Raw genomic sequence first — 14,601 nt, 5'->3', positions numbered from 1 at the left:
GGATGCAATTTTTTGTCAAATTTTGGAGAAGCGAAAGTTAACTCAAATAAATAAGCCCATTCCTGGCTATCAACATGTACGCTTTTGTCTAGTTGTTGATAGTGAAATAAGAGAAAATTAGCTCTTCACTAGCGTGTTAGAATGCCGCGGGGCCTCTCTCTTGTTTCGAGCATTGTAACTATCTCTCTTGTGTAACAATCCCAAGTTTTGGAGGAAACAATGAAATAAACTTAGGTTAGATACCATGTTAGAACTCTTATAAATTCTTGCCTCCCATGAAATTGTCCACCCTCACGAAAGTTCTAGATTGTGGTAGTTTCGGAAATTCCACATGAATTATAGTCGTGGGAAGTGCACCGAGTGGTTTGGCAAAGAGCTCAAAGGCTGGCCGGCAGCGATGGTGGTGTGTGGTTAAGGCACTAGCGGCGGTTCGCATCTTTAGTGGTGAAAATTGATGGAAGTGGTGTGGGTGACCGGTTTTGCTCATTTGTGGGTGGGCGTTGGTGCGTTTTGAATGCGCGCTTGTGTGAGCTCGGTTGGGTGGCCATGGTGGTTTGGGAGAGGAACGGGTGATTGCCGGGAGGTAGGAGAAGAATAGGTAGGCTGCGGCATAGGAGCGCGATTCCTGATTCGAGTGCGCGCTCGTTTCTTCCCTCGCGATCGATCCAGTCCGAGCGGCCCACAGACCAACTCACAATCATTGGCGGGCCACGCATGCTGATTGGCCACACCCTACGCGTGTGTTGAGGCCGGTTGGGACATATGGCCCACGCGATGTGTTGATTGGCCCAGTTTGAAAAGTTTGTGGTAAACTTAGTGGATAGATATGTTTGAAGTACAAGTTTTGTGATAAGTTTATAGTATAGGTTTTGTGAGTAAGTTTTATGCTGAATTTTTTTTTTGGACAAGTTTTACACAAGAAAAGTTTTGTACTACAAGTTTTGTGGACAAGTTTGTAGCAAATTTTGTGGACAAATTTGCAGTAAAAATTTTGTAGATAAGTTTGTAGTACAAATTTTGTGGACAAATTTTGTACTGTAATTTTTTAGCCAAACTTTTTTTTATAATTTTTTTTTAAAAAAATAGACCCGCACCTGGACTTCACACGCCATGCACATCGTGTCCGTCCTTCCACCACAGGCCTGATAGCCCGCACCAGCCCGCTATAGACGCACGCCCACATGGGCTTCTCTTCGTGCGCTCCAATGCATGCGTGTGCTGTCGCTTTTTCCCCATTACCACGTGCACGTCCCGAAATTTGTCGGCTTGCTGTCGGAGAGGAAGCACGAGTTGCCCGCGCTAAATAGCAGCGTCCGAAGGGATGAGAGATGAGAATAAAGGAATTTGGGTCTATTCTGATTGGGCCAGATCGGCTGGGTACAGCTCACGTGCGATAAGAGGAGGAGAGATAGGAGATAGGCTGAAGAGAGATTTGGCCCGATTAGAATTGGAAATTTCTTTTAGTTTTCATTTTAGAAAATAGCGAAACACCAAATAATCTGAGAAGAAGAAAAAAGTAAAATAGCAAATGAACTCCATAAATTCCATAAATATATTATTTAATAATATCTAAAAGTTAGGATGTTACATTTACTTACCATCGATATTCCCAAAATTTTGCAATTACACGACTAAGTTCATACAAATTACCAAAAGTCCATCGAACACGGCCTTTTGTTTTGTGGATGCATCTGGACCACCTTGTTTTCGTCACGTTTGAACATGATTGTTTTTATATGTATCCCTTTAAGGAACACGCTTCTTAAAACTACAGGATCAACCTTAGATCACCACGTGAGAAAACAATATAAGAAACACCATATTAATGATAGTCACTTAGAAACCATCATTAATATTATATTAGTAACATGTCTAATAACATCTATCACCAATATAACTCTAGGTTAGGATCCGGCTAAGATCCGTCACTAAAAAACCATAGTACCAGCTCACATAAAAAACCATCACTAATGACAGGTAGAGATGGTACACATCATAAAAGATAGCCTCGGAGGTGTGTAATTCTGGGGCCACTCATTAGTGATGAGTGACAACTATGACCTATTACTAATATGAAAGTTATTATGATAGGTGATAGCTATAACGCGTCACTAATAACTGATCTGATCTGGAGTTATAGCTGGTCGGAAGAACGCACATTAATGACGAGTGATAGTTATAACCCGTTACTAATGATTAATCGGATCTCTAGTTATAGTTAGTTGGAAGAACACACATTAGTGAAAGGCTAGTTGGATCTCGAGCATTTCTATGAGGATAATTAGTCGGTAGAATGCACATTAGTGACAGGCTGGTTGGATCTTGAGCATTTCTATGAGGATAATTGGTCTAAAGAACACATATTATTGACGGGTTATAGCTACTCAAAATCTGAATAGAAGTCATTAGTGACGGGTGATAACTATAACTCGTTACTGATGATTGAATGCAGCTCAATTCGGAAATTTATAACTTTTTCATACGGCGTCGGATGAAGACAAACTTTATATTAAAATTCTAGCTCTTGACGAGATCTACAACTTTTTTGTTGATCACTTTTTATTTGAAGCCATATAGATGCATAAATAAATATCTAAAGACTATCTAAGAAAACCACACACTTGATCACAAACTAAATAGCTGGATCTAGTGTAAAACTAGTACGAATAATTGAAAAGGCCACACACAAGACCACAAAATTGAAAATTGCAAATTTAAAGATTCTTATCGTGAGTTTGGTAATTTGGATTGATGAAAGGTCTATGTAGTACTAACTTTCAGATATAGCACTATATCTCCAAAAAATTTCAGCCAAATTGGAGAAGGTTAATTTTTAATTAAAAACTTCAGAGATCCTGTTGAGGGTCTTTGGACCCCTTTTTAGACACTTGTATTTTTTGGATGCGCCTCCTCATTAACTTCGAAAGTAGAGGTCGAACGCCCCAATTGAACTCTATATGCAAAAGTTATGATTGTTTTACTGAACACTACACAAATTAGATATAAACTTTTTTATACGGAGTAGATGGAGACAAACTTTATATGAACATTATAGAACTCGATGAGATATACAACTTTGTATTATATAACTTTTCATTTAAAGACATATACATGCCCAAATATTTGTCCAAACATTTGAGCAAGAAAGATCAAAAGAACAAATTTTAACATATTCATCAGGTAAGACTGTGAGGTGAGATGGTAAGACGACTTCGCATGAGGGGGAGGTGGCCGGTTCGAATCCTAGAAAATGCACGGGTGAGTAATTTGCACGGTTTGAGTGAGAGCGACAACAGGAACCGCGGGGGGCACGGAGGTTCGTTAAACGATCACCAAAGTTATTCCTGGAAATTTCACTATAAACGATCACCAAAGAGCCAAAGAGAAAGGTAAATAAATGGTGGGATGGCAGACGGACCATCACTACCAGCTCCATCTCTATAAGACCATGTTGTATGATTCACTATTTATTATTATTTTTTTAAAAAACTAGTGCAGTAGTGTATACATATGAAATATCATAACTAGTTTTAAAAACTGAGATATACTTTTGACATTAGCAATTTATGAAATTCTATGGATAGGTTTTTCTTCAAATGATCATAACTAGTTTTAAAAACTGAGATATACTTTTGACATTAGCAATTTATGAAATTCTATGGATAGGTTTTTCTTAAAATGATCTTTAAAAGCTCTCTAAGTGCTGGACAGAATACATAATCAACCTTCGGTGATTCTAGGAATAGACAAACATGCCATGATACGTTCCTGTTTTTTTTTTTATCTTGAGAAATAATGAAGCTAATCCTACAAGAGAACTGCGAAGAACCACCAACCTAGCTTTTGCTCAATTCCTACTTCACTTAACCCATATCGTAATGCATAGTCCTTCTATGCATTTTTTTTTTGCCAAACATCTTTGTTTTGCTTCTCTGAGAAGCCATTGTTTTAGGTCTTCTCCATCATGAGAGTCCATAGAATAATATCTTGGAGAAGTGAAAGTTGACTCAAACGAAATAAACCAATACATGGCTTTCAACATGTATGCTTTGTTTATTTGTTGATAGTGAAATAAGAGAAAATTGGCTCTTCTCCTGCGTGTTAGAATGACACGGGGCCTCTCTCATGTTTCAAGCATTGTAATTGTCGCTCTTGTGTAATGATCCTAAAATTTTGAGGAAACAATGAAATAAACTTAGGTTGGATACCATGTTAGAACTCTTATAAATTCTTACCTCCCACGAAAAATTGTCTAGCCTCACGAAAGCTCTCGATTGTGGTAGTGTAGGCCATTCAACATGAATTTTAGATGCTTTTTTTAGAAAGGGCTCTAAAATGTTCCCTTAACAGGATTCAATAACGTTGAAAATTTCCTTTGTCCCAAAGAGGTCTTGGGAAGTTTTCTGAATCACTATTTGAATATACAAGTTCACAACTTAATATTCAAAGTTGAAGTTTCAGGCTATAAAGGTCCCAAACTTATAAAATAATGAACTTTAGTTCCAAAATTAGATTTTGTATTTAAAAAATTCAAGATTCAAATTTTAAAATATTGATACTTAAATTCAAACAGTATTTTAAATAGTAAATATTAAAACTCTCGATTTATGAATTCAAAATTTTGAATTATGCTAATCCAAATTTTAGAATTATCATTTTGAATCCAAATAAGAAATAATAAGTTTCATAATTTTGCAATCTTAAAATGCAGGACTCATATGTTTATGATTTCAAAGTTTGAAAATTGGAATTTTTATAATTCGTATTTGAATTTAAATTTAAACTTCTTAGATTTTAAATTTATATGCAAAATCTAAAAAATTAAAGTTAAACTTTTGAAATTGGTATTATTGAAATTGAAAAAAAAAAAGAAATGGTGTATTCATTAGAACCATTTAATAAGCACATAGGTGGGTGTTTTGTTTCTGCTCACGTTGTCTACAACACACAAGTAATAAGCACACTTAGCTTGCCACTGTACAATAATATTCGTAACAGATATAATTAGTCAAAATTGTGGAGTTCAATACATGTGATTATTTTTTTATATTGGTAGGATCGAAATCTGCACGCTCCAATATGAAATAAGTGCCTTCTACACTAGTCAAGTATAAATAATAAATATATTATCGAGCTAAGATTCCGTGGCCTCTCAGGACATCTGCTACTGTAGTGTACTGTAGCAATGGACCTATAGTATTAGTTATGTATACTTATATGTATACATGTATGTATATATATACATATATGTATGTGTACATATGTATATGTATATATACATACACATATATATGTAATTTTTATTTTTTATTTTTATTAATTCTAGAAAAATGTTGGAATAAATATTAGTTATATTGATTAAACGATTGAAAAAAATCTAAAATGCAAAGAAAAATATCTGAAACTCGAAAAAATATGAAACAATTTTTTTTATGTTAGTATTACTTTCATCTACATGTATATGCATACACAAAAGTACTACTGTTTTCTCTATAATTAATTGAATGTGTTAAACATTGATAAATTCATAGATAAATATTGAAATGCACAAAATTTGTGAATGTAATTTTTTTAATCTTCTTTTTTCATGTTCTGTACAGCAAAATAAAAACGGACGCGACATAGGTGTGCCAATCAGACTAGTATTATTGAATACCCTAATTTATATTTTTCAATTATTTTATTTCCCTTTTGTGCAAACAATTCTGTGATTCCGTGTTAATAACTAGTTGAAATCACTTTTACTACACACAGGTTCCGTGTGAACTGAGAATTTGGGTCCACTACTAAACATAAGGCATGGTGGGGTTTAGTTTTGACACCCGGTCATTGGATGAATGGCGTGACTGTCTAAGAGATATCAACTTCTGGTATGTTACTTTTAACATTTGATATTATCGGTTTTAGTTTAAGATTACATGGGTTATAGCATGAAACAAAAATAATTTTGTTGACTATCTCTTATCCATAACATTTAGAACCTTTTCAGGATGGCATGATAATTGAAATATCAGAGTCTAGTTAAATAGCGTTCAAAGTGGTAACCGCAAAATCTCTTTACTTTGTTTGTACCACTAGCAAAATGCTGTACGGGTTAAAGAAATGAAACATGTTACTTGTAGTAAGGATTATTACAAATAAAGTGGCCAATGATGTTTCTTTTTGTGAAAAAAAAAACGTCGTCAATGAACAAAGTTGTTTAGTCACATACATTGCATTAAGTTGGTCAGGTTATACCACTTACAATGTTTCTTTTCACAAACGCACAACAAAACTCTAGGATTAGGTGGCTGTCACATGTGTGGCGGGCTTCTTGTGTCGGTCGCAATGTAACATGTTTAAGACTATTGCACGAAATTTTCTCTAGATTTCCCGTGTATCGGTGGACTTGAGCCTGCTGGAGGACGTCACGCGTCTCTTCTGGATCCACGTCTGTCCCGTGGGGCTGTTTAGATCGCTCGGGGGAGGTTGTTAGAGCAGGCCCTAGGCAGTTGAGAGTCTCTGGGCGGTCCTGACAAGAAAGGACCTGCATTCCATTGAGGTGTGTGGGGTTTCGAGTGGATCCCATTGTTCTGCTCCTGGCCCATTTACAGTCCTGTCCGGCCTGACCGGTCTGGTCGATTTGGCCAAGCAGGATAGGGGTAAAAAATGGATAGCAAGTATGAATTATTCGATATTTGTATATGTCAAAACACAAATATAGATACATATTTGTTTTTAAAACGGATAGTAAAAATGGATGGATCCGAATTCACTTTTGAGAATCCGATTCAAATATGGATATCCGAATTGCTTTGAATTCAGATGTGGAAATGGATAATATCCGTATCCGTCAACTAGTGAACCAAATTTCGTTAATATTTTAGAAATTTCAGAGGTGAACAAAATTTATATATTCTGGCCCAGTCAATTTAGAACAAATTTTAGTCAAATTGGATCAAATTTTAGTTGAATTTTAGTCAAATTGGATCAAATTTTAGTCAAAATTGATAAAATTGTTAAAATTTCTGACATGAATTTCAAATGAAATTTCTAAAATTTCGGTAATTCCAAATGTGAACGAATTTTTTGCGCACCAAAAAAATTCTTGTCATTAAAGGTGTAGGATATTTGCTTACAACCCGATCAAGTAGATATTCGGATTTGTATTCATATTCATATTCATATTAAAATATGGATAGCAATATAAAAAGCGGACTATTCAATCCGTATTCGATCTATTTCCGTCCCTAAGGTGGGATGCCCGAATTATCCCCAATCGCGAAGACTTCACTGGGGTTTGCTTGACTAGAGGAAGAACCAACTTCCATGTGGGAGTAGTTATCGGATGGAGCCTCCGGAATGAATCCTCAATGACCGAGGTCACCAAATAGTGCGGGGGTTGACCTGGTCATAGATGCGCTAGCATGAGTGGCTTGATGTTTCGGAGAGAAGGAGATGTCGTGCTCCTTGGTGTACTCGTCCATGAAGCTGAAGCGCCGTTCTCGGAGCCAGAGAGCGTGAAGTTGGCGATGGCGACGATGATACGGGAAATGAAGATTTGACGCTGTTAGACATGTTCTCCACGGATAGCGCCAACTATCGATGATCGGTGACCTTGAACTTATATATTTGTAGATTGTAGGGATTAGTGCATCTTGCCAATTCAAACACCAATGAAAACAGATCGTTTATATAGGTTCAACCCGCAGATTAGGTAATAGCCGTCCTGTGTGAATGGGATATAGCTAGCCCTGGATGGGATCTACGGGTAGCTACTTGTCGCCTCTAAACTTGTCTCGTTGTCTTTCTCTATTGCACGCCCCAGGGATTCCTTCCTTGGGCGGGCCCAGGCCATCCGGGTATCTAGGGGAATACTTGAGGACACGTATCCAAATAAGACATCTGTATATACATAGTATACGATACTACTCATCGTCAAGTATTATAAACTAGCTAGCAAAGCTTGTACGCAGGTTAGAAGATGTCATTTGTTTTTATGCTTTTTCCATCCCTAGCTGGTATCAATGACACTATTATCAGACAGATATGCACCCAAAAATCTTAAATTTATTGTTACCATTATCAAATACATTTGTCTACAAAACATGCATAAAAAGGTACATTTGTTCATAAAACATGCGTAAAAAGGTGACTTTGTTATGCGCAGGAATATGAAAATCCAGCATCCACAGTAACTCTCATGTTACTCGTATTTAGAAAGTGTGAAATCATAGAGATTTATTTCTAATTAATATGGAAAAAAGAGCAATAGGGGTAAAAAGAGAAGATGCATGATTCACTAATTACTCAACCATGAGCGAGATGTACATAAATTGCGCGCAAGTTGTTTGACCAAGAAACTTATAAATAACGAGCCCCTTTAATTTGTGTTGCCAGGCGGAACGGATACCTCAACAGCCGTGCATATAGTAAATTGGAACAAAAACTCAATTGGTATACGCACGTGCTGTGCAATGTTGGGGTCGGACCTACAGCATGTTTCACACGAGCTTTATCAAGCATCGCTCGGGAGGTACGGATCAGGGCATTTGGTCCCTTTGATACCGTAATAGAGGTAGACATGAAGCAAGCAGCAGCAGTGCTAGGAATAAGCCTCAACATTTATGAGAAGCTGGCCATCAAAGTGGCAGAGGAGCTCGGGCTACTCGACCAAGAAGAATACATTAGGCTCAAGGTACAGGGCGATGAGCTGCGGTACTATGCCTATGGCCTAGACACAGGATCACTGTCGAGCCTGTCAAGATCAGCAATTCCTAAAATAATCCAAGAGCTGTCTACGAAGAGGTATCTGCTGGTGGTTGACAACCTCTACGAGCCCATCGAGCTTGATGATTTCACACAGGAGGTATGGCTTCCTCCTCCTGTGTGGAATAACTCTGTTTGGCTCGTATCCTTCACCTCTCAAGACGTCTATAACAGGAGCAAGCCGGATTATGACTGTGTCATTGAATCTTTTAGTGGGGATGATATACTGATGCTTATTCTCCACTCACTGCATCAAACGGCCAAGTACATCTTGGGCAGGATCGGACACAAAGATGTGAAGTATTGGCACCTCGTGGCCCTCCGGTGCTTCCACTACGCCGTCATGCTGCTCGCTCTCCACTGTTCATCGCCCCATATAGATGGGGATGAGCAGAATTCTGATGCACCGGCCGATATTACCTCAGACGAGCTGATCCGACAATGGGCCGCCCAAGGCATCCTCCTACCTGTCATCAAGCCAAGCGTCAAAGAAAGAGCAGGGGAGGTGACAGACGGCTACCACGGAAGATACAATGGTAACAATATATATCAAGTTGGAAATGTCATCCTCGAGGCTTTTCGGGAGTATTCCTTGCTGCAGCTGCCCTTTTTACCTGCAACTAAAGCTGATGAACCCACTGATACTGCTGCACACTTCTTAGTATATCACGGCCTCGTTGCAGAGCAGCTCACAACAGATTTACTTTGCGACGACAGTCATCCTGGGTTGGAGAGCATGCAATGGATCACACATGTGGGTGATCGGCGGCAAGGATGGCACGTAGGCAGGGAATGGTTGAGCCAGGGAGGCAATGGCCCAACCGCACTCATTATAAGGCATTGCTCACATCAATCAAGTTTGTTTGCAAAGCTTGATAATATTTTGGCTAAGCTGCCTTGGCTTCGTGTTCTTGATCTCTCCTGCACTCCACTAGAATCACTCCCTCCTTCAATCTGTTGCCTCCAAGAACTACGATTGCTTTCCCTCAGGGGCTGTCATAACCTCACAAGTCCGTTCGACTTCCCAGATACTGAAACAACCCCTTATGAGAAAACCATAAAGAAAAAGATCAGCTTGCTCTACCTCGATCTCTCCCATTCAAATATCAAAACTTTCCATCGTGACTTCTTTCATAACATGCCTAATCTACAAGAGCTCATGCTTGTCAAATGCTCCAACCTTGTGGAGTTGCCACCCTCCATTGCTGCATTGTCGAGTCTAACAACACTCGAGCTCACTGGGACGCAAATAAAATCTTTTCATGGGGATATCTTTGAAAAAATGAAGAAGCTTCGATCCCACAAGCTAATTGACAACAAGGAATTGTCATTGTTCCCAGGGTCAATATCTAAAGTCCATGGCTTGATCGATCTACATATTGAAGGATGTGAGTTGAGTACGGTGCAAGAGGTAATACTGGAAGGGCATCCTACCCTGAGATCATTCTCACTGATTGATGCAGCTCATATAAGGCGATTGTCCTTGCGCGGATGTAGAAAGCTTGAGTCCGTGGACATAAAGAAGGTTGGTGCGTTGGAGGAGCTTGATCTGTCTGCTACGGCTATCAAGGAGCTCCCAGCCAACATCCCAAATCTGCCCCAGCTTAGGCGATTGCTTCTCATGGGCGTTCCATTTCTAAGAAGATTTCCTTGGCATCAGCTGCAGAGACTACCATATGAGTTTTGCTTGGATCAATGCTCGGATCGTAATGGCAATAATTACAGTCCACAAGTTGCTCAAGTATGCGTCAGTGAGTCAAGAATGTTTTATAGCTTCAACGATGCCACCATGAATTTGGTAAAGGGTGGACAGCTTTTGAAGTCTTTCCACCTTCGAGTTACATCAAGCAAGGAAAGAACTAGGAAGGTGCAGGATGAAGAGGACATGGTGACCAACTACATGCTTCAGGTATCAGTGTCTGCCTATGCTGATGTGAACTGCCACTATCTTGCAGAGGGAGTCTCCATGGTGTCAATGGACGTCGTACCTCCGTTTCGGGAGACCCATCGTCATGTGGAGATATCAGCAGTGGACCGGTATCCCACCGGTCTAAATTATCTCCTGCGAGTCACCAAATCGATTAGCATGATGTATGATACTCACGTCTACTGCCTCGATAATTTGACTGGTTATTTTGATGAGCTGGAGGAATGCAAGCTCCTACGGTGCCATCGCATGGTACATGTCTTTCAGGGAGGGTGCGCGGGTGGCGCGGGCTCTCTGAAGAACGCATGCGTCTCGCATCTCAAAAGTCTAACTCATTTCTACAGACCATCGGCATGGGCATATGACTTCGGTGCACTGAAGCACCTCCGCCTAGAGCACTGCCCGAGGTTGGAGGGCGTCATGCCACGTGAAACCACGCTGCCAAGTCTCGTGACACTTGACATCCTCTTCTGCTACAACCTCAAGGAAATTTTCTACGACAACGGTGAACACTCTCCGTACCAGCTCCCGTGCCTACGAAGTGTCCGTCTCCAGGAGCTGCCACTGCTGGAGCATCTCCGCGTCGGCGATGACATCCTGATCGCGCCCGCCTGGGAGGAGCTCTACGTCCGTGGGTGCTGGAGCTTGCGCCACCTCCCACGCCTGCGCCAACGACCAGGCAAGGTGAAGGTGAGCGGGGAGCGAGCCTGGTGGGCCAAGCTGCACTGGGACGACGATGAGGCACCTCCACGCCGCGACAGCTACGAGCCAAGGTTTCCCCCGGCTTTCGCCTCCTTGCGCGAGCGCGTCGTCATCAAGACCTACCTCAGATGAAGGTATACCATCATGCTCAGTCGCATATACCCATCCATCCATCCATCCTTATTGTTCCGTGTGCGCATATACCCACCAGCTTCCATATCCATTCGTTCCACAGCAACCTGCGTCCCATTCATACTGCACTCACCACTCACCAGAGTTCAACTCATTCACTCACTCACTCACCACTTCACCAGACACCAAGTGTGCCCCTCCAGTCTCGCCTGCATCTGCATACGCGTGTCTCCCAAAAATTCCAATGGTTTCAAGTAGTACTGCTAAATAAGGTTTATGCCGCCGGCCCGTTGATCGGCCCTTCCGGTGGCGGCTAAACCAGCTTGCATTATATTGCAGCGTGTACTAGCTTGCTTCAGGTTGTTCAGCGACCTGTCTTGCCCGAGTGAAACTGATTCAGTAAGTTAATTTGTTTGCTACAATAATATTTGAGTGTGAGCTATGTGATGTTGAACCCCGTTTGTTGTTTGATCATGTACTCCTGTCTGCAGTATCAATTGGTACCTGATTTACCAATCGAAACTGAGTATGCGTTCTGTGTGAAACTAATAAAGTTTGTTCGCTGCATTGTTTCATCACGTATACTGTGCTTCATGGGCTGATCGCCTGATACATATCCAGTGAATTATGCTGACTGGAATTGTAGTACTGGCATTGTGTATCGATTTTCCTATTTAAACAGAATCTCCATTCGTGGTTCTGGACACTTACAGTGCCGCCTCCGAGCCGTCTGTGCAGCAATATCGGCCGGCGTTCAAGCAAGCTTGGGTGATGACCTGCACCTGATGGGTCCGGACATCATCCTAGCAAGCATGAATCGCACATACCATGCAACCCTGAAGGAGCAAGGCGTCCCCATCTGTGCCATTACAGGGCAGCAGAACATGCAGCAAGCTGCAGGGCACACATATGCATCTAGCATACATAATTAGAAGAATGCGATGTGGAGAGGCGTGATGCGTGGTCATCTCGCCGTCGATGGCCCTGATGTACAAGCCTTTGTCACTGATTCTTAGTATATCTGGAAACTGCAAGGCTCTAACGCAAGCACTGCACCGATCGAGGCCACGTCAGGGCCGCCATGCACCATATGTTCACCAGCCCTACGAGACACGCTCCAAGCTGCTCATGCATTTAGGCACTTGCAACAAGTATGGCATATGGATTCTAAATGTGTTCTCCTTCTCTCTTAGCTCTAATAATTTCCATGTTAATCGAAAGCCCCTATAATTTTTTCTCATCTATATATATAAAAGCAATAGGTGGGCATTCGATACACTATAATAATACAAGTCTACACTGAAATAATTTCAACAAACACCGAATCGCTCTAGATCTGCAACGAATCGAGCTCCCATGCCCAAACCGACCTCCGGTTCTCCACTACACGAAATCTCGAATCAAGCTCCCAAGGGACTGGAAAACCTCTTGAATCTTAGCGGCTCCATCATGGTTCGGGCATGAGAAATTAAGAACTGATAGTAATATATTTTCACTATCGGTTTTTGCACAATCAGCAGTGATGAACCGCCATCTTTGGCCAATTCTGTTGTAGTGGCCGTCCAAGCTAATGTTCCAAACTTGCCCGTATCCATGCCGCGCTGCTCGATCACCTCTCATGACTTCAGGGAGTCGCAACACTCTAGCCTGGCGTGCCGCTCATCTCACTTACCTCATGCTTGTTTTAGGAAAAACAGATCGCTCCTTTCTATCTTTTGTTTTCTTCCTTTTCAATCCATCTTCTTTCCCTGCGGTATTGTCGTCATCCCCAGGATCAACCCATAGCACTCAAGTTTATCGGCACTCAATCTTCTGTCCTGAACTACGATCAAGCGAACGATGTTGTCACCTCCCGATGGCATCCACAGTGGAGGACGAACCTAGTGAGCATTGCTCCGCCTCAAAATCGTTCCATGGAGACGTGGGCATGACTCGGGTCGGGGGGGGGGGCGCCTTCGCACAGTTGAGGAGGATCATGTGGAGCTTCAAATATCAGAGTCAGACAGATGATTTTATTAGGATTAGGAATCTTTATTAGTACATCAACATGTAAAGGATTAGATGGACTCTAAACTTGTAAGTACTAGATTCCATTTTTAATAGTCAAATTTCATCTTTAGCACTGAATCCATGTACATCAGCATATGGACTCCCGAATCTAATCGTTATAACTTGGTCCCACGAAAATCAATAGTTGAGAACTTTCTCTCATTTTCACCGATTAATGTGGTGAAAATGCGGAGACTCCTTTTAACACTCAAATATTAAGATAATAGATTTTAAATGTACATAAAGATATGTAATTAGATGGCATGGCGGGCTGAATATTGAGAGTGTATATAAGTCCACTACTACAGAAAATGTCATCACTGCAGGTTTTTGAACCGGCATGAATAAGCGTTAGTGATAATCCATGATTATCACTGTCACTTACAGAACCGACAGTGATTATATATATCACTATCATTGCCGGTTCTTGAGCTTATTCTGTCGGTTTGTATACTTATCACTACTAGTTCTAGCTATGAACTGACAATGATACTCAATCTATGACAAAAAAATATATTACAATTTAAGCATTCAGACAATAATTTAACCGAGCTTTATATTACTAATCACTATAATATTATAGTTTATATCACACTAATCTATTACTGCACACCAAAAGCAAATGTCATGCACGGCCGCACACAAAAAACCCTAAACGTGACTACCGGTCGTCGGCCATGACGATGAAGAAATAGTAGTCGTCATCGTCCTCGTCCTCGTCATCGGTATCATAGCTGTTGTAGCGAAAATGGCCCTATTAGACCATGATTGTGATTTTGGTAATTAATGACAGCATAGTCATTGGGACTAACATGTTTATCAAGAATATATATTAGTAGGTCTCATGGATACAATACATCAAGAAGCCACTGCAACTGTGATAAAGTTTGGTTTAATTGGAAAAGGTCCCAGAGAAATTGTTCTTACTGGAAGGTCCGACGCTGGAAGAATTACACTCACTGGAGCATTATGTTCAGAGGCAGTTTGCCTCACCGAATGATCTGGTGATAAAGAATATACACGCGAGAGCAATTCTGTCAGAA

The 14,601-nt window shown here is 40.8% G+C and overlaps 1 protein-coding gene across 1 annotated transcript; it reads left to right on the top strand.

The window, feature by feature from the left end:
* The first annotated feature begins 3,333 nt into the window (after positions 1-3,333).
* LOC133925449 (uncharacterized) lies at positions 3,334-11,509 on the top strand. The gene is made up of 3 exons (XM_062371376.1): positions 3,334-3,389; positions 5,755-5,870; positions 8,380-11,509. Exons 2-3 carry the CDS (start codon positions 5,800-5,802, stop codon positions 11,507-11,509), a joined length of 3,201 nt encoding a protein of 1,066 aa, XP_062227360.1. The 5' UTR covers positions 3,334-3,389; positions 5,755-5,799.
* The last annotated feature ends 3,092 nt before the right edge of the window (positions 11,510-14,601 follow it).

Source organism: Phragmites australis, chromosome 7 (genome assembly GCF_958298935.1).
Source record: "Phragmites australis chromosome 7, lpPhrAust1.1, whole genome shotgun sequence".
Taxonomy (NCBI): Eukaryota; Viridiplantae; Streptophyta; class Magnoliopsida; order Poales; family Poaceae; genus Phragmites; species Phragmites australis.
The sequence above is the reverse complement of the archived record's forward strand: the minus strand, read 5'-3'. Positions and strand labels throughout refer to the sequence as shown.